General features: G+C 40.5%; 1 protein-coding gene across 1 annotated transcript; it reads left to right on the top strand.

Moving 5' to 3' along the window:
• The first annotated feature begins 911 nt into the window (after positions 1-911).
• itprid1 (ITPR interacting domain containing 1) lies at positions 912-24,709 on the top strand. Its single transcript, XM_070928579.1, has 14 exons — positions 912-1,093; positions 1,333-1,454; positions 3,598-3,675; positions 3,761-3,997; positions 5,445-5,974; positions 6,980-7,040; positions 8,996-9,108; positions 9,324-9,373; positions 11,309-11,810; positions 15,101-15,228; positions 16,024-16,135; positions 16,592-16,888; positions 20,332-20,382; positions 24,277-24,709. The coding sequence occupies exons 1-13, from the start codon at positions 912-914 to the stop codon at positions 20,377-20,379; spliced, it is 2,460 nt and encodes an 819-aa protein (XP_070784680.1). The 3' UTR covers positions 20,380-20,382; positions 24,277-24,709.
• The last annotated feature ends 2,689 nt before the right edge of the window (positions 24,710-27,398 follow it).

Genomic DNA, 27,398 nt, shown 5'->3' with positions numbered 1-27,398 from the left:
ACACGCAGATTAGCAGATAGAGAAGAGGGTAGAGCAATCACAATGTCTTTACTAACTTGTATGCAAGGTACAGACAATTCCAGGGTCAAATCCAAACCTTCAAGGAAATCAGGCAGAGGTACAAAGGGAACAGGCAGAAGCTCAAAAACCAGTAGGCAGGTATACGCGGGATACGAAGCAGGCTAAGCACAAACAACGATCTGGCAGAGAACAAAGGAAAGGTGACTAGTATAAATACTGGAGGTAATTGGGAAATGGGCTGCAGGTGAGTGTGTGTGGGAGGAGCAGCAGGAGGGTGGGGTTCAGGAGTAGCAGGAGGCTCCAGCAGAGTCCATGGCAATTATATGGAAAAATCATATCAGACACACATTATTATTCCAAGCAGAGTATGTTTATGTCTTAAAACATGTCTGTAGTGGATTTTTCACTTTTTTTGATTACATTGTCTGGGCTGCTTTAAACAGCAAAGAGAATAAGTAGTTCACAATTTCAACAAAGTAATTTGCACTGCCAACATTTCCTCTGTAAATTCAATAGATCAAATTCAACCAGTTAGAGATCAGTTTACACAAATGCCTGCATTATCTTCACGGTTTGATGAGAGCCTCTCTCTTTGGGTCCTCCAGTGCCAACCTACCTTTGCATCTGTGTCTGCTGTTATGTAAGAGCAAATTAAGTGACAGTTCAGAAGATCAGAGCAGTGTGGGAGAGAACACAACTGGCACCAGCCATCACCTGAGGAGTTGGGTTTTTTTGTTTTGCTTTTGGCTTTTAAAGGAAACAGATAAATCTCTCAACGAAATACATGCAGATTAACTTTGATTTGGATTAGTTTTTGACAAAAATGGTGTATGCAAAAAACACAAGGTATGGCAGTACAAAGGCAGAAAAGTGACTTTGTTCTTGACACCATGCCAGTGTCAAATGGAGTCCCAGTGTGGGAGAGGGAGGTAGAGGCGACTGCCAAAACCCAAACACCCTCCGGAGTAAAAAAGAAGAGAGAGAGGGAGGTAGGGAGGGTGAGAGACAGAGACAGCGAGAAACACTTTCCTAATATAGCTCGAGGAGCCTTGACACCAGACCTGGACAGGATGTACTGACTTGCAACAAGCAAAAAATCGAGATGTTTCCCTGTTTTCTGCCTTCCTCCTTTCCTGATGTTTCCCGCTCTGCTTGTGTCATTTATGGCTCCACATGCCATTTGCTTCCTCATCCAGATAACCTGACTTTTCTCCCCTGCAGCGTCTTTATATGGTAACCAGGGAGTGAGGACAGTCCAGGAGTTTCTGCGGTAAGGACGCCTCTCTTCTTCTTGTTCTCTTCTCCTGTCAGACATACAGAGCTACACAGCCAGCAGTGCAGAGTCAGGTTGAACTCCCACAGCACAGTGCTGAAAGTCATATCCCACAACACAGTGCTGGAATTCAGTCTAACGCAACTGTTAGATATCCATTGTAGGAAATTCAATTATGTATGGATACTTTGATTGAAGTGATTGAAAGTGAAAATGATCTTACTTCAGTAGTACGAAGCTTCAGTCAGTTTAAATCAACGTGTAACTGTTTATGATCTTTGAAAGCATCAAGATTTGTATTGCAGTTTAAACTTCCACTGAAATTGATCCAACACAATTCTAGTTGTATTTCAGTCCTAATTTAAGATATATTTTAAATTGTCATTTGAACAGATTTACTTTTCAAAGACAGCTGTGTTTCAGAGGAATGTGAAACTTTAATGCTTCATTGTTGGTGAACCATCCTAAAACACAGTGGCCAACTTCTGCTGTGTTCAGTAATCTGTGTTGAGTTGGACTAAGCATATTCCATGTCAAAAGAACAAGTATGTCACATTAACCCTGTGATGGGACCTTTTCTCTCTGCTGCTGTTAGTTCATTTCATGTTATGCAGATCTGAGGCAGGAGATTCTTTCAGGTTTTAAGGCTTCTACTTGTATATTTAAACATTGCTGTGACTGTAAGATGGCTTTAAAAGGCCTTTGTTGTGAGGTTTTCTGAATCAAGTGTTATTCAGAACATCAGTCTTGATTATATTGAACAGCAGTCTTGATTATATTGTCATGTTCATAACCCTGTTTTGCATGAAAGGTTTATGGGGTTATGAACATCACAGTGTTCTCTCCAACCACAATGGATGAGGAGTGTTGGTGTATAGTTAAGGCTTACCATCACATGTTTATGACAGCTCATTATCTCAGAGTTTACAATTACTATTGTAAGAAGTTGGGAGATAAATAGAACACAACACAAAAAGTATTTTTTCTGGCCTAGGGTTTAAAGGGTTAAAGGGTTTCTAGAAGTGTGTGTGTGTGTGTGTATAAGAGAGAGAGAGAGAGAGAGAGATTACATAACATTCACAGCAGACAGTGGGTTGTCATAAAGGAATGAACTATAATCTGGTTACAGAAAGCAGCATTATGTTGAGAAGACCTGATAACCTTATGCAAACTGGGCAGAGTGATTAGAAGAACTTTTAATAGCTGTTGGGTAATGTGTTATAGATATGAGCTTCATAGAAAGTATAAAAAGGACATGTGTGTCTTTGACTGACAGTTGGTTCAGGCTGCGGTAACAGCTTCTGGACCTGAACAGATAGTTAAACACGTAACTACAAGTCTTATTTACTAGGCAAATAAGCCTCACCTACCCACTCTGCACAGCACGCAGCTCACAGCACAGTTTGCATAGAAAGCGAAAGGATCAGAGGAAAGTTATGACAATGTCTGACAGCTGCACAGAAAACATGAATCAGCTAAGTAAGTATGGGATAAGTATAAAAGATCAAGGACAGCAGGTTAGACAGGGTTCTGATCAACAAACACCAGGAACAAAATGTGAGTACACAACAGATGTTCACTATAATTCACGACATGTATGCATTTTTCCTTTTGTGTATTGAAGATCTATGTTAATTAAAACCTTACAGTTTTTAATCATTATTCAACAATGCATTTATACTTTTGGCTTCTTTGTTTATGTGCATGGAGATAAATACACAGAAGATTGGAGGCTGCAGTTTCTCTGACTGTTGGTTTTGAACAGTACACCACAGGATGTGTTAGAGTGTCCAAATAAGGCCACACCACTTAGAATGGGTGTAAAATACTAGTAATCAGTGGGGCAATTGATTGTCAAATGATAACCTATAATTCAACAAGTCTTGTGTTTTACTTTGTGATTGAAAGAAGTGGGGCATGGTGAACATACTGCATAACATTAACAGACATGTAACACAGTTACAGTAACACAAAAGATTCTTAATCTAACAGTTTGATCTTTAATATCACTCCAGTGTCAACTGGCTATAAGTGGGTTTAACTCACAATGATTATGTTATGAAGATGTTTGGGTCTGCACATGGGATTTGTTTACAATAAAAGTCCTTTATTCATGATATACTTAAACTGTTTTTTAAAAAAGGCAGATCACAATTTGAACTTAACCGTTAAACTAGCTGATCAATGCAAATGTGATGTTATGCTCCCTGAAGCTAACATTAACAATCCATAAATAAAGCCATGAAAAAGAATCGCTTGTGACTGGAGCTGCGAACCCTTTGTTGTGTATTGTACCTGTTCAGGTGGAGCAGGTCAAGTCCAGCTCTCAGTAGGTGGAATAGCTTCAGCTCAGCAACTTCAGGTCACTGCGTACCACTCAGGTTAGACACTGCCTCTCTCTCACACACACACACACAAACTTCAAATGGAACTGTTTATTAGTGTATAAGAGTGACGCATACTCAGTTCTGTACAATGCTCTCCCGTCTCCTGTTTGCAGTGTGATGGACATACTCAACCTGTGGAATGATGACCCAGAGGAGATTCTCTTAGACCTGGGCTTCGGCTGTGATGTACCTGACCTTTCTGGACGGATCCCTGCTCGATTCATCAATCATCAGTCTCAGGCAAGAGGAATAAACCTACAAGTGTTTCTGGAAGCCCAGAAGAACCGGCTGGACTTGGAGAACCCGGATGTCAGCAGTAAGTCTGAGTTTTAGCACTATGACCAGTGGTATATGTTTGTGGGAAAGCATTTCAAACAAGTGATACACATATGGTAATGTTTAATTGTACCATGCTATCCTAAAACTGGCATCATGCATCCTGTTTATCCTTTTTTGCTCTACAACATTTTTGAAACCTGACTGCGGGGACTTGCTCCCAACCAGCCACAAAAGCATTAGTGAGGTCCCACACTGATGTTGGGTGATAAGGCCTGGCTCGCAGTGGGCGTTCCAGCTCATCCCAAAGGTGTTGGATGGGGTTGATATTAGGGCTCTGTGGAGACCAGTCAAGTTCTTCCACACCAAACTGGGAACACCATTTCTTTATGGACTTGGCCTTGTGCATGGGGGCATTGTCATGTCGAAACAGGAAAGTCCTTCACTGCTGTGGTCCAGGTTGCAAGTCGTATAAATGTAGGGAATCTGACAAATCGGGCCATGTTTCAAAGTAAAACAACATACTTGATAACCCATTAGCTACTGTTGGACGACAGTTAGTAGTCAACCACTTCCTAGCTAACACTGATCAATTGCTGATCACTCAGGATAACGATTTGTCAGATTCCCTATGTTCATACGACTTTGCATTTGAGCTTCCCACCCTGAGCGTGATGTCAGAGGAAAATGGCCGACATGTGAATATGGTGAATGCCCAGAACAACTGAATTTATGTATTGAGTCAAACAGAACTTAAAAATTCAGTTTCAGATTCAGTTTCGCTTATCATATGACCAGCAAAAAGTTTACACTTTCAAAGATAGTTGTGGCAACTGTTTGGGATATAGTGGCAAAATATCCACATTTATAGTACATTGAAATTGAATATACAAATCATATACAGAAAAGTATCAATTTAAGGTACAACTGATATAATGGGATCATAAATTGAAAAAAGTAGATGAAAGTGAAAGTCTAAATTGTGGCCAGACATGAGGCAGAAGACATGACGGTGTTTGGCCTACCCATTATTTCGAATGTGTGAAACAATATATATATATATATGTATAGTCTATATGAGAAGGGAGGTGTGCAGAGCAGACATCGTTTAAGATTCACTTATTTTCGTTTTTCGGTTTAATTTTTCTTTTACTGATATGTGTAAATGTGTAAATTGTGTAAATGTAGTGGATTGTTATTCTGCATGTCAGTTGGGGTGGTGTTGTGGGGTAGCAGAGGTGGTTTTGCTTTGCTTGTGGATTAGGTTGATTATGGCAGTGCTGATGGTGTTTGATATTCAGTCAGTGACTTTAGTCGGAAAATCATGGTTTTAGAAATGTCACATCTGGTATAATATCATTGTATACTGTAGACACTGGTGTCAGAGACTTACCTCTTCCATGACAATCAACAGATCTGGCAACTGTACTTGTTTCAAATTTGTTGTCAAACTTTTTCCTTGTATTCTTTCTTCCCCTCTGACCCAGATCGTTTTAGACAGCTCGAGGTTCTGCAGCAGGTAACTACAGCATTCTCCTCCTTGGTGGGTTCTTCCTCCTCCTCCCCCTTCCCTCTCAGATCACAGCAGGGGAAAGACCTGCCTCCTGAGGCCCGGGAGAGGAGGAGGCGCATGGGCATGCTTTTCAGACGAGCATCAAAGAAGTCACTCAGCCAAATCCACAACCATAAAACGCAGAACCTAACCACACCTGCTGTGACCACTCCTCCCTGTGCTGCTCCTGAGTCACTGCAACCTCCAGCCAGCCTTGAAGACAAGAAGGTTCCCTTAAAAAGAGTCAAACCTGGACTTCTGGACACTGTGTGTCTGAGCCCTCTGGCAGAGGAGCAAGGAGCTGGTTCAGATCCTCAGCCCCAGCCTCATGTGGCTTCTTTGATAGCCCATGAAGGAGCACTCAGACCCTGGCCCTTGAAGGAAGGTCAGCCCCTGACAGTCAGCACTGTTTTACAGAGAAAGAAGAGCGCACGGCAGGCCAGGGAATCATTTGAAATGGAAGAGGCAAGTACTGCAACTGCATCAATTCAAAGGCATTATATTGTTATATTATATTATAGCAGGGTGGTTTATCAGCAGGATATGTACAGTATGTATATTTGTGTCCAGTCATTTGCATTCATATATAAGATTTTAAATACGAGAGGGGCTTATAGAAGTCAGGTTAGGACTTTTTTATTATGTTGAAAAGACATTTAAAAAACAACTATGGTCATCGGTGAGAAGATTTTCAAAATCAGTCAAAAAGTGAATGTTTTTTCACCAATTATTTCAAGAAGTTCACACAGACCATATTTTAAACATCTTTTCAACTTAAAAATGATCACTGTAAAATTAAACTGTAAAAGTAGTTCTGGCTATAGGATGGCAACTAGCCAATCACCAGCACATTACAAGTTACATACTTAGTCATTCTTACACATTAACAGTTTCCACTCAAAGGACAAAGAAACCCATGTAACACAGGCTACAATAAATTTGTATTTAGTGAGCAACAATTTAAGTATAACATGAACATTTTTTAAATATGATTCCAATGAAATTGAAAAATACACAATTGTTTTAAGGAAAATGACAACTGACTGGCTGCATGTTTATGCTAAACCAGAAATTTGCGATTGTATTGTTACTTTAGCTGTTTATGTTTTGAGATAGGAGTTTATTTTTTATTTCTAAATGGTGGTGATGTGCTTTGGGATTCAAGATTGTGCAGTGGTTAGCACTATCGCATGGGAGGTAGAGCAGGGTAGGGCGGGTTGGGGGTTTGATCCCTGGCCCCCCTTGTCATGTTGAAGTGTCCTTGAGCAAGACCAGCACCTTGCATGGCAGTTGGATGCCATCTGTGTGTGAATGTGTGAGTGAATGGGTGAATGAGACCTTAACTGTAAAGCGCTTTGGGAACCGTGAAGGTTGAAAAGTGCTATACAAGTGAGACCATTTATGACTTGAGGAAATTTATATTAATATTCTTAAAATATTAATGTTGTCTTATTTCATATCTCATTCCAGATCCACAGTTTTGATGAATGTAGTGTCACAGGGAACTTCACAGGAGGAGCAGAAAATTCAGGTGGGTTATAAAGCATATACAGTAGGGTCAAAAGTCTGAGACCACTAGTGAAGATACTTCTATTTTGCATGAATGTAATACTATTTCTTTCATTAGAAATGATAATATCAGCTTAACAATTTGAGAGAAAAGTTGAATCTTTGAAAAATGTACAGGAATTTCAGAAAATCTTAGTATTTGGTATGTCCTCCTTTTACTTTAAAGACAGCATGCACTCCAGCTGGCATGGACTCCACAAGTTTGTGTCTGATGACCCATGTTATCTGACAATTTGACAATGTTCAAAAGGGCTTCTTGTGATGTCACAGAATGCTTGGCTTTCAAGTGCCCCCATAAATAGTTCAATGGGATTGAGGTGAGGTGAGTTCATGACAGTCAGGACTCCTTGGCTTTCTTTGGTCTTCAAGTAGTTCTTGCAAAGCTTTGAGGTGTGTTTGGGGTCCTTATTCTGCTGCAGTATGAATCCTTCTCCACAAAGATGCAAACCAGAGGGTATAGCATATCTCTTAGCCCACGCCAAGTGTTTCGCCTTGTTTCCCCTTCTGAGAAATGGTTTAGAAACTGCTACTCATCCTCTGAGACCACTATAAGACAGCCTTCTTTTGACATTACTTTTTCTGATTGGAGTCTTACGTTCTTTATTTAGAAAATTCTGTATCTGTGATGAAGTTTTTTTTTATCTATCAGGGAACTAAGCTTGATGTATTGATCTTCTGATGGGGCGGTCACTTTTGGGCTGCCTGATCGCGCTTTGGATACAAATGATCCCATTTCTGCAAAGCGTTTTAGAGTTCCATGCACTGCCTCCTTAGAAACCTTAGTCTAGCCATGATTTGACACTGAGAAAGCCCTTCTTTCACTAAGTTCTGATGCCATGTTTCCCACTATCACGATGCTACTTAATAATCAAAGAAACTTTAGGTATTTGTAACAGGCGAACACTGGCTGCAAGCTGAGTTAATTTAGCAAGCCTCTGATGAATAGATCAAGTCCACCGGAACACATGCTTCACTGGAAGAAACTCAAAGAAATCTGACCTTTTGTACGAAGGAGTTAAGTTGATCAATGTCGCAAATTTGCTTAAATTTGTTTGCTGGCAAACATTTTGCAGAATCAAAATATTTCATCTTTATTTTATATGTCATAACTTTTTTGTGTGTTTTTAAATGTTTCTGAATCCTCAAACATTGTGATTATTTCCTGGTTTACGAGAAAATATTTGAGATTTTCAATGTGGTCTCAGACTGTATATTTAATAAAGTTTTCACATTTTCGCTCTCATTTCTCACTCACACTCAACAAGCAACTTTTGAGAGTGTTAGTTTTAGATATGGGCACATGAATATGTAAATTGTTTGTATACAGTTTCAACATCATGGGACAATCTACCATGACACAGAAATGCAAAGTCATTCGAGGCTTTGGTCATCGGGATCATTGCTGGTTATACTGCATGTCACAGGTTTTCCATCAGGGCATTGAGGTGAGTTTTACAGGTCGAACTCTTGTTGGTTGTCCTGTCTTTCTCCCTCTCTCTCCCTCAGGTGCAGGGACTACAGTATAAAGTACATTATAAAGTAGGAGCACCATAACAAATTAAAAATTCAGTATGAAATTGCCTGCAATGGAACATTATTGATATTAGGAGCCATCTTAAAGGACAGTCAGAGTTAGAGGAAGACATTTTCCCCCTGTTTCCAGTCACTGCGTTAAGCTAAGCTAAACACACACTGGAATCTATCCCTGTACTGGCCACACAGACATGAAACTGATACCCTCTCACGTACTTCTTGGAAAGTAGGAATACAACCACATTTCCCAAAATACTGGACTGTTGCTTTAAAACCTTAACAAATTGTAATTCTGGGCTGGATACACTGGGTGTTGTTAAGTCGTGATTATAACTGTCCCTCCTTCCCTCTGTTTTCCCTTTCTACCCTCGTGTGTGTGAGCAGTGCGGGGTGTAATACGGACCAACAGCTGCCAGTCAGACAGCAGTGGTTTTCTTGAGGAGCCCTTCATACCCTCCCTCTCTCAGCAGGCGTCACCTGGACCTGATCTCATCAAGGTCTCCTCACTTACTAATGCATACTCACTTTTCTCACAAGCCCCCAACTTTATGGAAGTTCAATGCTAAATCACTGTAGCCCTTTAGGTCACTCACACTGACTAGGTGACAGAATGTGCTAAGTCACTAAAATGTGATGTATAGTATAAACAATACATATAGAACAGTTCACGTGTCTGGCTGTTTGACTGTCTGTATGGTCTGTTTGGTTGCAGGCTCTGTCAGTCCTGTCAGGAGGGAGCAATGACAGCCAGAGCAGTGAGAGGCCAGGCTCCCCCTCTCCTTCTTCCCCTCATATCTCCCCATCTCTCCTGCTCTCCTCATCTCTGACTTCTTCTGGTGTTGACAAATCTCTCCCCTCCTCACCCTGTCCTTCACCTGAGCATTCATCAGTCTTTGGCCCTTCCCCTTCCCCTGTCTCGTTTTGTCTGCCAAAATCTGACCTGCAATATTCAGAGACGGAAACACCAACAAGTCAGGATCAGTCTCCTCCTGCTTCATTGCCTGCATTGGTGTGTGAGGACCTTCCTCCTTCCTCTTCCTCAACCGAGTTACAGAACTTAACTCACCCCCAATCTCCAACACTCCTTTCTCCTGCGTCCTTTCCCCCCATGCAACCAGTCTCATTGATTAGAGGGTCAGGGGAGATTAAAACTGAGGACAAGGACGCTCCATACCTCTCTACTCTTTTTCATGACTCTGAAGGCACAGCAAGCTCTACCTTTTCAACTGTCCTTTCTCCTGTCTCATCTCCTTCTCCCTCTCCAAATTTGGATTGTCCATTTTCTGCCTCAGTTGCAGAACTATCTTCTACACAGTCTAATTCCTCTGGGAGTCCAGAGAACACACAGTCAGAAAGGACTGAGGTGGCTTTGCATGAAAACTCCCTCTCTGCTTCTGGTGGCTTATCATCTCTGCATCCCTCCTCTCTCTATTTACCTCCCTCTGCCCCTCCTGATATTCATCGTCCATCCCCATTAGCATCTAAAGACTTCCCCCTAATAGAGTCCCTCTCACAGAGTCCAGAAAACATTAAAAAAGATTCCCTTTTCCCAGACTCAGGTGGAATATGCATCTCTGATCCACCCACCGATACACAAAAGAAAGAGGAAGAAACATCCTCCTCTCTCTCCTTTCAGTTGGACAATCCCTCAGCTCCACCTTCTCTTGTTCTGGACTGCTCAAAGTTTGAGAGGGGTTGTGCCACACTGCCCTGTCTTTCTCATGACCCTTCCATTCCAGTTTGTCAGTCTGCCTTGTCATCACAACTGCATGATCCAGATGGTTTTATAGATCCAGCTGTTGGAAGAATTTCAGACCTGACAGAGCAGTCCATCTCCCAACAGGACAGATCATGTTCTCATGATGATAACACAGAGCCTGCTCCAGACTGTCCTGTCCAAGATGTTATTCATCTTAAGATGGATCACCTCTCCTTGGACTTAGAGGATACCCTCCAGAGGAATGGAAAGGGAGGGGTAGAGGGTGAGAGACATACTGACACTGTGCAGACTCGAGAGGCTGTTGTTTACATCTCAGATACAGAGAGTTCTGCCGGTCTGTCAGAAGGTTCTAGATTAGTCTCTAAGGAAGTATGTAACCAAACAAAAATAGACCCACAGGTCCCCTCTTGTAGTTTGCATGATGAGCTTTCAGCTGAAACCAAACCAGAGGAGTTAAAAACAACTTGTCAAATGGAAATCAATGTCACAGAAAGTGAATTATCCAGAAGTTCTTTAGTTTTACATGAGGAAGTTCCAACGGATCTAATTGAGATTGAGAGCTTAGGTCTGGTATTTCAAACCTCAGTGGATGGCTCGGATGGTGAAAATGGAGATGTGGATGCCTTTTTTCAGCAGCTTGATACGGAAGGACGAGTTTATTGGGCAGAACCCATCCAGGTTTCCAATCCAACCCCTGTGCTTGGAGAGTTAGGCAGCTTTGAAGCCTCTGATGGATCTCCTGGGAATTCTCTGTTGCCTAGAGGCCAAGCTGATTCATTTTCATCCACGGGCAGAGCTATGCCTTTATCTTTGTCATCCTCAAACACAATGGACACTGACCAGACCTCAAGAAATGCAACTGCCTCCATGATTCTTGCTCCATTTCCATCCCTGTCCGCAACCCCAGACCTTAAGCCATCAAGCCGCTCTGTTTCTGTCCAGATGTCTTCATCTCTATCTTCTCATATTGTCCACAGAAAGGATGTTCCCTACATGACTGACTCAAAACGCACCCTTCTCCCTAGTATTCTCCCTTTGGATACCTCCACCCCTTTTCGTGCTGTCCAGTCATGGGCAGACCTGCAGATTCAACGAAACACTCTCACCAAGAAGTTATCACATGGGGCTCTTCATACTGGCCCAAACGAAGTGACTGTATCCACAAGTGCCTCAGAAACGACACAAAGACATGCACTGATCTTCTCTTCGTCTCCATCTTTCCCTCTGCTGTCTAATGACTGGCAGTCACATGACTGTCTCCCTGGGATGGATAGAAATTACTGCACTGTGTCAGTCTCTGTGGATAAAGGCCTGTGGCCTGATGAGGAGGAAGAGGTGGACAGAAATGAAAATGAAGATGAGAAGCTTTGGGAGGGAAATCAGACAGCCACCATGGCATGCTGCTGCTCCTGTGACCATCAGTGTACCTGCTGTACTCAGAAGAGTTACAACAAGCAACACACTCTGGGAAACATTCCTGTGAGTAATACTACACTCTCCATAGTGTGTCCTTATTTCACTTATTTGTATTCAGTCAAACACAATTCTGTCAGTCTGTTCTGTCAGGTTTCAATGTCCACTAGAAACATTTTAGAAATGGAAAGACATATAATATAGTTTAGAATTGTTTTGTGCTGTAAAACATTTTTCGTGTTTTACAGCATAAATACACGTTTGCAGTTAGATGTGGTACCAGATGCTTTGTGGCTGTACTTGAATATGACAACTTTTTGCTCCTAACTTTTAGATTAAATTTAAGATGTAATTGAATTAATTGATTAATCTCTGGTCACTCATTTGAAATGTCAGTATAGCTGATCTCACAGCACAGCTGCTATCATTGTTTATTTTTTCTGACGATGTTGTGATCATAAAATACTGATTTTATCTGGAGCTCAGCCGTAAACGTATTTAAAAGCTGCAATGAAATTTCATCCTTCTTCTGTTGACAACACAAAGAAAAAAATGGCCTCCCAGCTCGTGTCTCTTTTTTCTCCCATTCAGAATAACTATTCATGTCACCTTCAACTGTGCATAAAAGAATCTAATTTCTCAAGGGTCAATTATCTAACATCTATATTGTGAAGTTTATTAATGCGTGTTGAAAAGTTGAAAGGTTAGCAGCACATACGACTGACGGTGAACAGACAGGTGATGTATGGCTGGTGGTCCTGTGCTACCTGTTATAGGTTAATTGTGCAAACTATGAATAGCCTCTTGGCTAATGCATTTAAACTCTGCAGTTCTGCTCCTCCTCCATATGCAAAATATCAGCCCTCCTTTGTCTACTTGAATAAAAGGAAAAGTCACTAAACAAATACAAAATGGGGTTTGGAGCAGCACACATGGTCACTAATCGCTAAATCCTGGTGTCTGTCAAAAGATTTAAATAATTAATGGCGGTGTCCATGCTGCCAGCTGTGTGTAAAGTCCGCTGGATTTTGGAGAGGTCTGAGCAATGAGTTTGTCTGAGCAGGAGGAAACACAGCATACAACACAACATACTCCATTGAAACATTGAGGGTGGTATAGGTACAGTATAGGAAGGTATAAGCTGATAAACTGGTAAAGTGAAGTTAATTCTCAAACCACCTCCCAGACTGCCCTTACTGGCAGCAGTTAACATTTCCAAGACAAAAGACTACAGGCTACAGGTGTACAGTACAGCATGTCTCTTTTTCTCTTAAGGTGCAAACACACGCAACATGGTTTCCCCTTGAATAAACTATGTTCACTTACCTGACATATGCATCAGATTTTAGGATGCCGAATATAGCCTATTGAGATCATTTAAACAAGCCATCCTGACTGAGCATTGAACTAAGCAGCCAATCTGGCATGACCACGTACCAGAGAGAGTTGCAAGCTTAGTAGCTGTCAAATACACTACACGCAATCAGGGCGGCAGGTTGTCTTTAAAAATAAATAAGCCATTGAGGCCATGGACGCACACACACACTGGCCAGAATGGCAGCCAATTGCAGCTCCGCTGGTCATTGGCCAGAAGACAGACAGCTTTTCTGTGTATGTCTAATGACTGTGCTACAGGTTGTATGTAAGGAAAAATGCAGTTGGTCAAATTAACTGTCACAAATGAACGACAAAGCCCATCAGCATCATTTTGGTCAGTGAAACGGTTTCCTCTGACTACTGATCTTGATTTTTTGTATTCACCAATATTATGAACAGAAGTGAGCAGTGAGCTATGACATGTCCTTCTTCAAATGAGTCACGATGTATGCACTTTGATATCAACAGTATATTTGTTTTCATGTTGCCATAGTTCTTGAGATGAAGGCCTTTCAAATCCAGGACCATATTAACATATGAATGTCTCATTTGCATGTGGAGCTTGAGGAGCTCACTCTCCATTCTCGTGTTTTCTCTCTTTAATTATGTGTAATTCAGTAACATCCATATATGACACCCAAATTAACTGTCTGGTGAATTTATATTGAAATATGGAAAAGACAAAGGCTTGTTTTATGTTTCAATCTTTCAGAACATATTTAAACACAAGAAAGTTGTTCCAAAAATGTATCATTAGCAGTAAGGAGGATGGATGGATGGATGTAAATGTGTTTTTTTCTATACATGAAAAATAAATATTACAAAGAAATTATTACAAATCAGAATACCAGAAGTAAAGAAAAGATTAAATTAATGCTGAATTAATAAAATAAATCAGGTCATCATTATTCCCACTTACATCATTAATCCATAATATTGGCATTTAGGTCTTCAGGCATTACTAAACACAGCAATCTAATAAACAAACATTCTATTAAACACCCCAAAAAATCCATGTAATATTTAATTTAGTTAATTTGGGCGGCATGGTGGTGCAGTGGTTAGCACTGTCGCACGGGAGGTAGAGCAGGGTAGTGAAGACCATTTACCATCATGCACACATATATTATCTCTTTGTTCTGCACACTGCAAGGGTTTGTAGGGAACAAATGACAGGCCTAGACCAAGGGATTTATAACTTCCTGGGAGTGTGTAATCAACAGCAAACATGGGGACTTCTTCTTTAATACTCATTATGTGTGTAGTGGACTAGAAGTATGAAGTAGCATTAAATGAAAAAATGCTCAAGTAAGTACAATAGCCTCAAAACTGTACTCAAATACTTTACAGGTGTGTAGTTGAGATCAAAATGAAGGTCGACTTTAAAGATGGATGTGGCCTGAGCAAGGGCGCCGGAAGTAGGGGGGTAGGAAGTAGGAAAGGGCCCGACTTATATATATAAGTCTTAGATCACTGTATCCCAGTATGTTAGTATGTGGGTGTGGGCCAACCCAGGAGTACCGAGTACTCATGTAATAATGTAGTAATGACTACCGAGTACTCATGTAATTATGTTGTAATGACTACTGAGTACTCATGGGTCAGCAAGTCAACATGTTGACGGGTGTCGCGGCTGCTGTAATCCCATCTCAAAATGGTCTCTAGTTTCATCTATAATCTATTTGTGAACTTCCCCATCACAATGGATATTAGGTTAGATCACTGTCACATATTAAAACATTAAAACTTTTCACATGTATTTTTTGTACTGTATGTGGTTTTTATGTCTGTGCTTCTGCTTTAGTGTATGTGCCTCTGCGTTGATCATGATCAACTTCTTTTGGATTTCTGGACCCACATTGCATAAATGTAACTTAGCCTGAAAATCTATATATATACATTCTGCAGTTTTCATATTTTCAATAATCTAGATATGTAGTTGAAAGGTAACCATATAGTACTGTATCTGTTCTCCACAGTACTCTCTGAATGAGTTGGAGGAGATGATGCTGTGTCTGCAGCAGTTTCGCTCTGTGCTCAGCAACATGGAGGAGCAGCTCTCTGAAGACCAGGCTGCAGTTTACAGTTCTCTCTCTGACCAGGACAGGTACACACTCTAGTTTATAGAGCTCTTTTTGGACCCTGACATGTACACATGCAGCTTCCACTTTAAGTAAGCTCTAAGGTCATAACATTCTGACACCTGTCGTTTATAATGCTAAATTAGGTTTAGTTTACACTCGGAACACATTGGGCCTCAGTTTATGAAGCTGTCTGACCCTGACATGTGCATGGAGGCTCTGTCACAGATATTAGAGCAGGAGGATGCTACACTCTTTCCTGAGAAACAAAATAGACAGAGGTCCTTGTTAAACAACATCCCCCACACAAGCATCTAAATGTACACTCTCTTGTTTTACATTAGCTTCCAATAGCACCTGCAAGTCTAAAATTCTCTATAATTGTTTGAAACTCAGCTGTGAACACACTCTTCACTCTTTCAATTATGAACATCAACAGTGGGCTGAAAGAATATTTGTGAGATTTAAGATGTGGTTGGGTGGGACACTACTAGATACAATGTGTTTTAAAAAAACAATAACATATGGAGTGTGTGTAGTTTTAAAGACACATTCTAAAATCTGTAATTCATCCTTTAACGTTAGTGTTTATGAAGTAAACTTGATGAAGAGAGTTCTCCCAAACATTTTTACTGAACCAAATAATCTATACACATCTGCTGTCATGATAACAGTAAACCATTCTCTTCAAATGTATTTGCAATAAGGAAGATGATTTGTTTCAAAGTTCATAAAAATACTAAAATCAAGGCAAACAATTTGTGTGTCTGCCTGTGTGTGTGTGTGTGTGTGTGTGTGTGTGTGTATGTGTGTGTGTGTAGGGAGAAGATTCGAGACATTGAGGAGCTGAGGCGAACAGTGAAACAGGAGGCTGGAGAGCTGGAGATGCAGTTGAACGAATTGGCCCATCACTATGATGACAGCTTGAAAATGGTAACACTCATACCTGTCTGCTGGGAGAGTGGTCACTTTAGAAAGGATGTATGAAAAGACACTGAATGCCATCAGCACAAAGTACTACAGTAATGGGCCCTTGAGGAAACAATGTTCATTACACAACACAACACAAAAGTGTTGAACAGAACATACATGAAGACTTGCTACTCCTTGGAGTTGTAAATTTTATGGGTGTCCTGGTGGCCTGACATTTTGTCCTGAGGGTGGCCCTAAAGGAAAGCTGGGATGAGAAAGTGTTAAAGAGAAAGTGTTGCATGTTTATTATGTATTTGCTAATCAATTGTTCCTTTTGATCATGTTTTTTTTGTTTTAAATTAATATTTATCCAATTTTCAGTTTTTCTGTCCTGTATAAGTAAAGTTGTATTATTTTTTTACTGATGATTTGTTTTACTGTATGTTTTCTGCTTCTTCTTCTTCTGTTTTTGAGTAGAAGATGCACAGACTGTTGGATGAGCAGTCTCTGCTCTGCTCTCAACTCAGAGTCTTTCTACCTGGAACGGTGCCCACATCATTGAGTCGCGCCCCCAACAGGACAGTAGCCACTCAGTGCTGTCTGCTGCCCTGGATCCCTCCAGCTCATATTCAGAGTGGCCAGGTCTCCTCCTGGAGCAAAGTGAATGTGGACCCCGCCAGGCAGTCGCCTCCTGGATCAGAGAGCACTTGTGAGGGTCTGGGCTGTTCTCCCACTAAGACAGACAAGCTGGACATTGTGGGCTTCCTCCAGAGAGTAAGAACTTCACATTATGATCTGTAAGAAAACGAGAAGAGAGTGAGGAATCATGTACTGTTGCATGCTACCTTTAAGACTGGAGATATTAAAATGTGGAATGTAATCCTGATACAGTTCAGGGATCATATGGGTGAATGAGACAACAGGAGACAGCAACTGATGCAAGTGACCTGTGAGCAAAATAATTACAGATACGACCAAAAATAAATGTTTGCGTCAGGGCTGCTGTATGTTTAATAATGAACACAACGCAATAATAAATATATTAATAATTAAAATAATGATAATTACAATTTTCCAAAAAAAGGTGAGGACAACATATCAGCATATACATACAGACACACCCATTAAACGATTTAAAAGCAGACAAACAGAGTCAGCTGATCTGATGCTTAGTGGAAGGCTGTTCCAGAGCTGAGGGGCCAGAACTGCAACAGTACAGTACAGTATGAACAGCTCAGTTACATATTCCGGCACCAGATCATTTAGAGCCTTGTATGTGATTAAAAGCACTTTAAAATGGATTCTAAAAAAGACTGGGAGCCAATGCAGTAAAGCCAAAATTGGTGTGATGTGTGACAATTGGTCAACAGTCTAGCAGCTGAGTTTTGAACAGTTTGGAACTGCTCCATAGCTCGATTATTTAGGTAAGTAAATGAGGCAGGAGGATATAAGAACATGACTGGACTACTTTCTTTACATATTGCTCCAGGCTCAAGTTACTGTCCAGGATACCCAGATTTTTTGTAACGAACTTCCTGTTGGGAGTGAGGGGACAAGGAGTGGCTGTATTTGTTTTGAGATATGTTCAGGGCCAGTGATGAGAACTTGAGTCTTGAGTCAGAGTTTTGGGACATGCAGCTTTTAATGTCACATAGGAAGCTATGTAGTGAAGCTAATTTACTGGTGGCTGAAGGTTTAAATGACAGGTACAGGTGTACATCATCCATGTAGTAATGGGAGGAGATGTTGTGATGATGGATTATCTGAAAATGTGAACATGTACATATTCAACTAAAATGGTTAATGCTGTAACAACTCCAAAATCACAGAACCCAAAAGCACAACTTCAGAGGCAGGAAGGCGAATGTCCAGAATATTTAGTCAGGTCCAAAACAACAGACAAGGATAGGCAAGCAATCTTCAAAACGGGAATCAGGCAAGGGATCAGGCAGGCAGAGTCAGACAGGTCGGGAATCGCTGGAGAGCTAGGCATGACACACTAGATAATCTGGCAAGAGGGAGTGTGGATCTGGGCTGGTATATGAATGAGTGACTGATTAGGGTAATGAGATCCACGTGTGGAGATGGGCTGGGAAGCTCAGGTGAAGGGACAGACGGAAGAAGGGTAACTTTGGGGCAGGAGGGAGTGGCAGCATCTGTAATGACAGAAGAACATTTGCATTTATTAAGCAATTCAATTTTTTCGTTTTATGTATAAAACGCCAAATTACAACAAAAGTGATCTCTTGAAATGTACATATAGAGCAGGACTACACTGCACTCTTTATATTATTATTTACAGAGACCCAACAGTTCCCACCATCAGCAAGCACTAGGCGACAGCAGCAAGGAAAAACCTACCTTTAACAGGCAGAAACCTTGAACAGAACTGGACTCTAGGTGGGTGGTCATCTGCCTTGACTGATTGGGTTGAGAGAGAAAGAGAGAGGGGGAGGGAAAGACAGAGAGAGAGGCACAGCAACAGTACTAGCGATAACAACTATAATAATAATAAAAATGTGACTAATAATAGCAATAACAACTTTAATAATGACAGAAATATGACTAATAATAATAATTGTAGCAGTGGGAGTCAAGCAGGCCCACGGCTGCAGGTGGTCCGCAACAACGATCGATGTAATTCATGCCAGGCATACCGGGACGACAAAGCACAAATAAACTCCAGGGAAGATATAAAGTTATTAACATGCATTGCGGGACATGAATGTGAACAGATGGAGAGGGAGAGGAGGAAAAATAGTTCAGTGCATCATGGGAAGTCACACAGCAGTCAAGGCCTATAGCAGCATAACTAGGGCCTGGTCCAAGGCACGCCCGAGCCAGCCCTAACTGTCAGCTATCAGTTTTAAGCCTACTCTTAAAAGTAGAGAGTGTGTCTGCTTCCTGGACCCAACCTGGGAACTGATTCCACAGGAGAGGAGCTTGATAGCTGAAGGCTCTGGCTCCCATTCTACTTTTGGAGACTCTAGGAAGAGTAAGAGCTTTGTAGGTGAGGAGAAGGATTTTTTTTAACTATTCTGGATTTTACAGGGAGCCAGTGCAGAGAAACAATATTGGTGAAATAGCATTTATTCACTCAGAAAGAAGAGGCCATATTATACAAGAAATATTAGGTAGGTATTTACTGTTTATTTGCTTCTTTCGGGCCCTGTTTTGTACACACTCAATGATTATAAATGAGACCCCAGAGCAATTCCAGTAATACCACTGTTTTATCCTGCAGTGATATTGGTCTGAAACAATCCTCAACACATCAAAGGAGGGGCAAGGGAGGTCAATTGCAGAGGTGGGAAGGGGGATATTTGCCCTAATATGATACATTTTTTCGATGAAGAAGGTAAGAATTTTGTTGCAGGCGACTGGAGAAGAAGTGTCTGCACTAGGGGGAGGAGAGTTTATAAGCTGATTGATGATATTAAACAGGGTGTGTTGGTTGGCTTAGACTAGCTGTGAGAAAAACTGGTCCCTGGCTTCCCTTACCTTACAATCATATGAAGTTAGTCGTTATTTGAGCAGCGAGTAATGAACCGGCAATTTACTGGAATTACACCTGCATTCAACTTTTCTACAGGTTCTTTTCAGCAAACGAATTTCAGTGAATTCTTCTTTCAAATTTAGTTTTAAGAGGAGCAACCATTTCCAGGGTGGATAAGCATAACTGATCAAAGGCTAATAACTTTTTTAACATAATTTGTGTTTGAAAGAATGGGCAAATTGTCACTAGTATTGTTTATAAGTGAGGAGAAAGACTGAGCTGTGTGTTTTTGGAGAAAGCGGAACCACACCTTTTTCTGATGGGGTTTTATAGTAGCTTTATAGTAGTAGAGCAGGGCAGAGCGGGTTGGGGGTTCAATCCTCGGCTCCCCCCATCCACATGATGAGGTGTCCTTGAGCAAGACACTGAACCCTAAGTTGCTCCCGATGGAGACCAGCATCTTGCATGGCAGCTTGGTCGCCATCGGTTTGTGAATGTGTGAGCGAATGGGTGAATGAGGCTTAACTGTAAAGTGCTCTGGGAACCGTGAAAAGCGCTATATAAGTGAGACCATTTAATATAATTCAGTGATGAGTGATGCAGAATATCATGCTAGGCAATTGATATCACTCAACATGTCATTTTACATCATCATCAGATCAGATGTATCTGAAATCATTCTACTTTCTAAACGCTGAATGTTGTGTGTTGTGTTTTCCAGTTGAAAGAGTCTTTGCGTCCTTCTGTCAACATAGACTCACTGGAATAAAAGGTGAGTTAGCAAGAGCTGCTCTTACCAGCCTGTGACCTTTTGACATTAATCATTGTTGAACAGTCCACTCTTGATTCAAAGGTCATGTATTTTCTCCATAGAGAATGCTCATTGACATGCACTGAAACTAAGCACAGACATGACAAAAAGCTTTATATTTTTACCTTACTTATATATTATACACACTAAACACAAAGTCCATGTGGACTATAATGCTATACAAACTATTATTCCAAATGGCATTTTGCATGAATAACAGAAGACAAGATTTTAATTAACAGTGTGCCATGATCATCGTTTATGCATCTCACACATTAGAGAACTGAAGAACTAATCTGACTGCTCTGTCCCTGCTCTGTTTTTTTTTTAGAACATTCCTTCTACCAGCAACAATACATTTAGTTTTGGAAATGCTCAGCACCAATTTGTTCATTCTCACCAATTTAGTAATGGTATGCAACTCCACATGTACAGTGTATCCGGAAAGTATTCACAGCGCTTCACTTTTTCCACATTTTGTTATGTTGCAGCCTTATACCAAAATGGATTAAATTCATTTTTTTCCTCAAAATTCTACACACAACACCCCATAATGACAACGTGAAAAAAGTTTTTGAGATTTTTGCAAATTTATTAAAAATAAAAAACCTGAGAAATCACATGTACATAAGTATTCACAGCCTTTGCTCAATACTTTGTTGATGCACCTTTGGCAGCAATTACAGCCTCAAGTCTTTTTGAATATGATGCCACAAGCTTGGCACACCTATCTTTGGGCAGTTTCACCCATTCCTCTTTGCAGCACCTCTCAAGCTCCATCAGGTTGGATGGGAAGCGTCGGTGCACAGCCATTTTCAGATCTCTCCAGAGATGTTCAATCGGATTCAAGTCTGGGCTCTGGCTGGGCCACTCAAGGACATTCACAGAGTTGTCCTGAAGCCACTCCTTTGATATCTTGGCTGTGTGCTTAGGGTCGTTGTCCTGCTGAAAGATAAACCGTCGCCCCAGTCTGAGGTCAAGAGCGCTCTGGAGCAGGTTTTCATCCAGGATGTCTCTGTACTTTGCTGCATTCATCTTTCCCTCTATCCTGACTAGTCTCCCAGTTCCTGCCGCTGAAAAACATCCCCACAGCATGATGCTGCCACCACCATGCTTCACTGTAGGGATGGTATTGGCCTGGTGATGAGCGGTGCCTGGTTTCCTCCAAACGTGACGCCTGGCATTCACACCAAAGAGTTCGATCTTTGTCTCATCAGACCAGAGAATTTTGTTTCTCATGGTCTGAGAGTCCTTCAGGTGCCTTTTGGCAAACTCCAGGCGGGCTGCTATGTGCCTTTTACTAAGGAGTGGCTTCTGTCTGGCCACTCTACCATACAGGCCTGATTGGTGGATTGCTGCAGAGATGGTTGTCCTTCTGGAATGTTCTCCTCTCTCCACAGAGGAACTCTGGAGCTCTGACAGAGTGACCATCGGGTTCTTGGTCACCTCCCTGACTAAGGCCCTTCTCCCCCGATTACTCAGTTTAGATGGCCGGCCAGCTCTAGGAAGAGTCCTGGTGGTTCCGAACTTCTTCCACTTACGAATGATGGAGGCCACTGTGCTCATTGGGACCTTCAAAGCAGCAGAAATTTTTCTGTAACCTTCCCCAGATTTGTGCCTCGAGACAATCCTGTCTCGGAGGTCTACAGACAATTCCTTTGACTTCATGCTTGGTTTGTGCTCTGACATGCACTGTCAACTGTGGGACCTTATATAGACAGGTGTGTGCCTTTCCAAATCATGTCCAATCAACTGAATTTACCACAGGTGGACTCCAATTAAGCTGCAGAAACATCTCAAGGATGATCAGTGGAAACAGGATGCACCTGAGCTCAATTTTGAGCTTCATGGCAAAGGCTGTGAATACTTATGTACATGTGATTTCTTAGTTTTTTATTTTTAATAAATTTGCAAAAATTTCAAAAAAACTTTTTTCACATTGTCATTATGGGGTGTTGTGTGTAGAATTTTGAGGAAAAAAATTTATGTAATCCATTTTGGAATAAGGGTGTAACATAACAAAATGTGGAAAAAGTGAAGCGCCGTGAATACTTTCCGGATGCACTGTAGATTCTCCTCAGCTCCACTAATCTTGGTGGAGCACAGAACAAAGTTGAGTCATCAGCATACATAACTACATCGGCATTTTTAACAACATATGGTAAATCATTTATAAAAATTGAAAATAAAAGTTGGCTCAACAGTGCAATATTTTTTTGCTGTCAGAAAAAAAAGTCATTGAAACACTTTTGAGTTGTTTGAAAAACTGGTTACCCTCTCTTTTCCTCTCTGAAATCCTTTCACTTTTCCTCATTTAGGGTTATGACCTTTGAGTAAAATGTGGACACATTGATATGTTGTGGAATCTTTGTACCAAATTTGTATTGTCAATTTCCCACATGCTTTCATGTAGACAAATAGTTTCACAGACACAAAATATCTTGTCTTTGTTGTTGATTTTATTGTTAATTGCTAGTTCTGATTGGTTTGTCAGGGTAGAGCTCAGACAGAATACAGATTTTGCCAAAAATGAACTCCAAAAGACTGAAGGGAGAAACAAACTTTTGGACGTAGGCAAACCTGAATGGAGGGACATTTTGAGACACTACCTGTTTCTTTTATACTTGTGCACCATTTATTATTTTTAGCCTTGCTAGTTGCAGGGTTCTATGGATGGCAATTTTGGTCTGTTGGTCAGTCGGTCAGTGCTCAATTTGGTCCAGACTGAAATATCTCAGAAACTATTCATGAAATTTGGTTCAGACATTCATGTTCCCCTCAGGATGAATTGTAAAAAGTTTGGTGATCCTCTGACTTTTCATCTAGCGCCATCGTCAGGTCAACATTTTAATCTGTCCAATACTTAGGTTTATGACCAATACCTGGAGAACTAATGATGTTCCCATTAGCCTCTTTTGTACTTGTTTAGTGCCAATAATAAAATGTTAGCATGCTAACACACCATATAAGATAGTGACCAGTCTAAACATTATACCTGCTTAGCATCAGAATGTTGGCATCGTCATTATGAGCATGTTAGCATGCTGATGTTAGCATTTAGCACAAAGCACCACCATGCTAAGTTCAGCTTCACAGAGCCACTAGCATGTCTGCAGACTCTTTGTCTGGTTTTCTTCGCTGTTTCGAACCCATCTCCTGACAGGAGTTGGATTAACCAATCAGGTTCTTTGACACTCGGCTCCACACAGCACGCTGTTGATATTCACTTTTACTTTGTTTTGTAATAGCCTGCATGCATTTCATATATTTTAGTTGCGGGGCTGCCCTGGATTTGTGCTGTGTTTTATTCAACATTAATGATGCATCATGTTTCAGATACTGTAGATATCCATCCTTCTGTCCATATTTCTCTTCTGTCTGTCCGCAGAACCAGTGGGTTAGTTGCTTCTCTGTGTATGCACAAGAGAATTTTTGAAGTCTGAATATTAGTTTAAATTAAGCCGTAGTCAAAGTCCATTTTTGTGAAACCGACCCCATGGCCTAATTAACATTGATTCTGTAAAATAAAACATAGTTGTGTGTGTAATGTGCACTCTGCAAACTGGTGTCCGTCAAAGATCATGACAGAAAAGAACCATCGTTTGTAGTCACAGGTTGTGTCTTTTAAACATACAAAGTTGAACAGAGATGTTTGAGTGAGAGTTATTTAAAATTATTGAATTTACTTGGATAAGGATTGGACGTGGCAATTGCCAGTGTTACCAATAACGATAGCAATTTATACCCTCAATTAATCTATAATGTTAGGTTATTTGCTTTTGCGTTATGCATTGTTGTGCATTATTTTTTGCATTTGTGCTACTTTCACAACTTTTATATCATCTTGTGTTTTAGGTGTCACGGGCGCTGCATGAGGCTGCATCTGATTGAAGAATGCAGAAGTTTCCGGAAGTCTTCCATTCACTGAAGAATATGCCTTATCTTATCAGCTTTTACTGGGCATTCATCACATTTTTGTGTTAAATGTTTCACATTTGACTTTGCAACAGTAAAACTGCCTTGTTAGAGATGCTGAGACTAGAATCACAACAAGCTGCATGAGATGCAAACTTCTGAGTTTTATATATATTCAGAATATATATTCTGAGATTAATAGTATAGTATAGTATAATCCCAGGAAGTAAAACAAAAGCAATTGTAAATGCTTATTTACTAGGTAAAATATTTCAATATAAATCAAGATGTTATTACACACCAGACCCCTGCTCAGTGAATGCACAATGCTTCATATGAATAATACCACTACAATAAACCTTAGAACAGTGAAGCATGTTTTTCTTGTTTGTATGTTCCTGTTTTCTATGAGTCTTTCTTTTATTGTTTAAAAACACATTGAGGCCGTCGTGCTACAGAAGAGGTTTGGAACAATAGCTTCAGCGAAGTACAACACACACTTCAGAGTAGGATGGATACCCATTACCACAGTACAATCCCTCATCAAGACTTCAAAAGGCTTTGGTTTGATTGGTTGGTTTGTAGGAAACAGAGCTTATATAACTCTGCTGTAGAAAGAACATGACCAAACAATCTGTTGCTCCTGTTCAGTTCCATACACAAAGTCATTGCCTATTTAAAAGTTACATACTTGTGCAATATAAATAAATATGTTCGTGAAATGAAACTATTTACTATTTATTATTTGCATTTTTTGTTCTTACAAGAGTCCAAGGTCTCATATTTTCTACATTTGGGGACATTTGGAGCACCTGTTTGCTGATGTAGCTGCTTTTGATTTTGATTGAGTGTAATTCATTTGCACATGCTGTAACTTGATTGGTCTAGTCTCTTGGTGGTTTTAGTGACTATTCTATCTCTTCGTCACTATAGTTGTCCATTAAATTATGTCTTAGGTCTTAACTGGGCCTTTATTTTTTAACCCATCATTATTTGGCCTTAATAATTCAGACCTCAAACCCTGTGAAAGCACACTGTTTTTCAGGGGGATTTAAAAGAGGATAAGCTTGCCAGTCTGATCTCCTCAGGGGGGTTGTTCCAGAGAGTGGGGTCCCTAACAGAAAAGGCCCTTGGTCCTCAGCCTTGATTGTGGAATGGCTAGCAGAGCCTTGGCTGAGGACCTCAGGTTGTGCAAGTCCAGAGTCGGCCTTAATAATTATGAATAATATCTTAAAATCAATTCTAAAATGTAAGAGATGCTAAAATAGGAGTAATGTGCGCTCTTTTTTAGGTTTTGGTGAGGAGTCTATGTTTATGCAAACTCTATTGACTAGATAGATAGATGAGATATGTACTGTGGCGTGATAAGGACGGTGACGATGAATAATTCTACATATTTCACTGAGAAGGAATGAACCTTCCCTGAAGTGTTGTCCACCTGGCCTCTCTTGGTCACGAAAACAAGATCTGTTAGGACTCAAAGATGAACTTTCCTCAAACACCCTTTACTCCGATTACATCTAGGTCATAAAACCTCAAGACTGGACACTAATGGAAGATAAGTGACAATTTATGACAGCACCAGTCTGAAAACTGCCAACACTCCCACATTCCAGGACATGGGCAAATGAAGACTCAGTTCATCAAGAACAAAGAAACTGACTTAAAAAAGGCATTCAAATGCTAATAGTGAAAAACAATGACTCAAAGGATGAGAAGTCACCCAAGGAGATGATTTTATTAGGGGGACCGAGTCACTAACATTAAGCCAGCTTTCTGATATCATAAAAAAGTCAAATTTGCTAGCGGAGTTGGATTTGAAATAATTAAGTTACATGTGTTTCTATGATTTGTGTGGTCTACAATGTTTTTGTACAAACCATTTAAAAGTATTATGGACCTGGCTATTAAGAGCACAGTTATTTCGTTTTTTTCACACGTGATTGCTTTATGATCCTAAAGTAAGTAAAGTCTATTTTTAGAGCACGTCTCCAAATCAGACGACATTAAGTGCTTCACAATAAGCGACTAGAGCAACACATACCATATGGACACAATACAATAGTAATGAATAAGATAGAGATACAAATAAAACATAACGTAAAACATTAAACATAAAACTAAACGAAGCCAGGGCCAAACAGGTGGGTCTGATTTTAAAGAAGTCTAGTGTCCAGAATTTCAAAGCCTGGGAGTAGAAGGCAACAGCCAACAGGGGTGCGGACACTGGCGTCTGTTTTATCACCATTAAGCTGTCAAAAATTGTCAGTCTCCAATTTTTTATTAGTATTTAGGCAATCATGTAAAATAGACAATTGTCTCATGTTTTGAGGGTATAGTTGTATAATTGAATATTGTCTGTATAGCCGTGATTGCATATACCTTTAAAAGTTGTTATCTGCTCAAATGGGAGTCATGTACCAAGTGAATGAAAACACTAGTTTGTTGTATATTGTTTTACGTTTACGAGTGTTAAATAACCGCTGTCTCTCCCTCTTAGTCAAAATTTGAATTCTAGATGTACTAAGTAGAATGTGAGGTGCATTCAGATAATCAGTCTCTTGGGAGCAAATTAGACATCATGGATATTCAACAGCTCCTCCAGTAGCTCTCCAGCCTGTGGGGGTGGTGGTGGGGTGGGGGGTAGATAATGGATGCAGAGGAGAGAGGATGCTCCTCCTCCGAGCTTCATAACCCAGAGTCACACTGCTCCATTCTGTCTGCGTGACACTGCTGAGACTGAGGTAAGAACATCCTTTGATTCTTTATTCATCAGGGCTGCTCTGTTTTGTCTTTAGTTTTTATTCCTCTTTTAGCCGAACCTTTCTATGCTTTTTTCTAGCCAAATTCTACACCCCTTTTGTTTTTTTTAGTTCTTCTGCTTTCCTTCAGTTTCTCTTTCATGCACCACGCTGGCTGTCATCCAGGAGATTAGTGACAAAACTCTTGCACTGCTTACTTGACAAAATGTTAAAGCACACATGTGCGATAATATTTGGAGGTTACATTTAAAGACTTAAAAGCAAGGTATAAAAGGTATACGTATATGTATAAAAGGTCTT

Source organism: Enoplosus armatus, chromosome 21 (genome assembly GCF_043641665.1).
Source record: "Enoplosus armatus isolate fEnoArm2 chromosome 21, fEnoArm2.hap1, whole genome shotgun sequence".
NCBI classification, from domain to species: domain Eukaryota; kingdom Metazoa; phylum Chordata; class Actinopteri; order Centrarchiformes; family Enoplosidae; genus Enoplosus; species Enoplosus armatus.
This window is presented reverse-complemented; position numbering and strand designations above follow the sequence as displayed.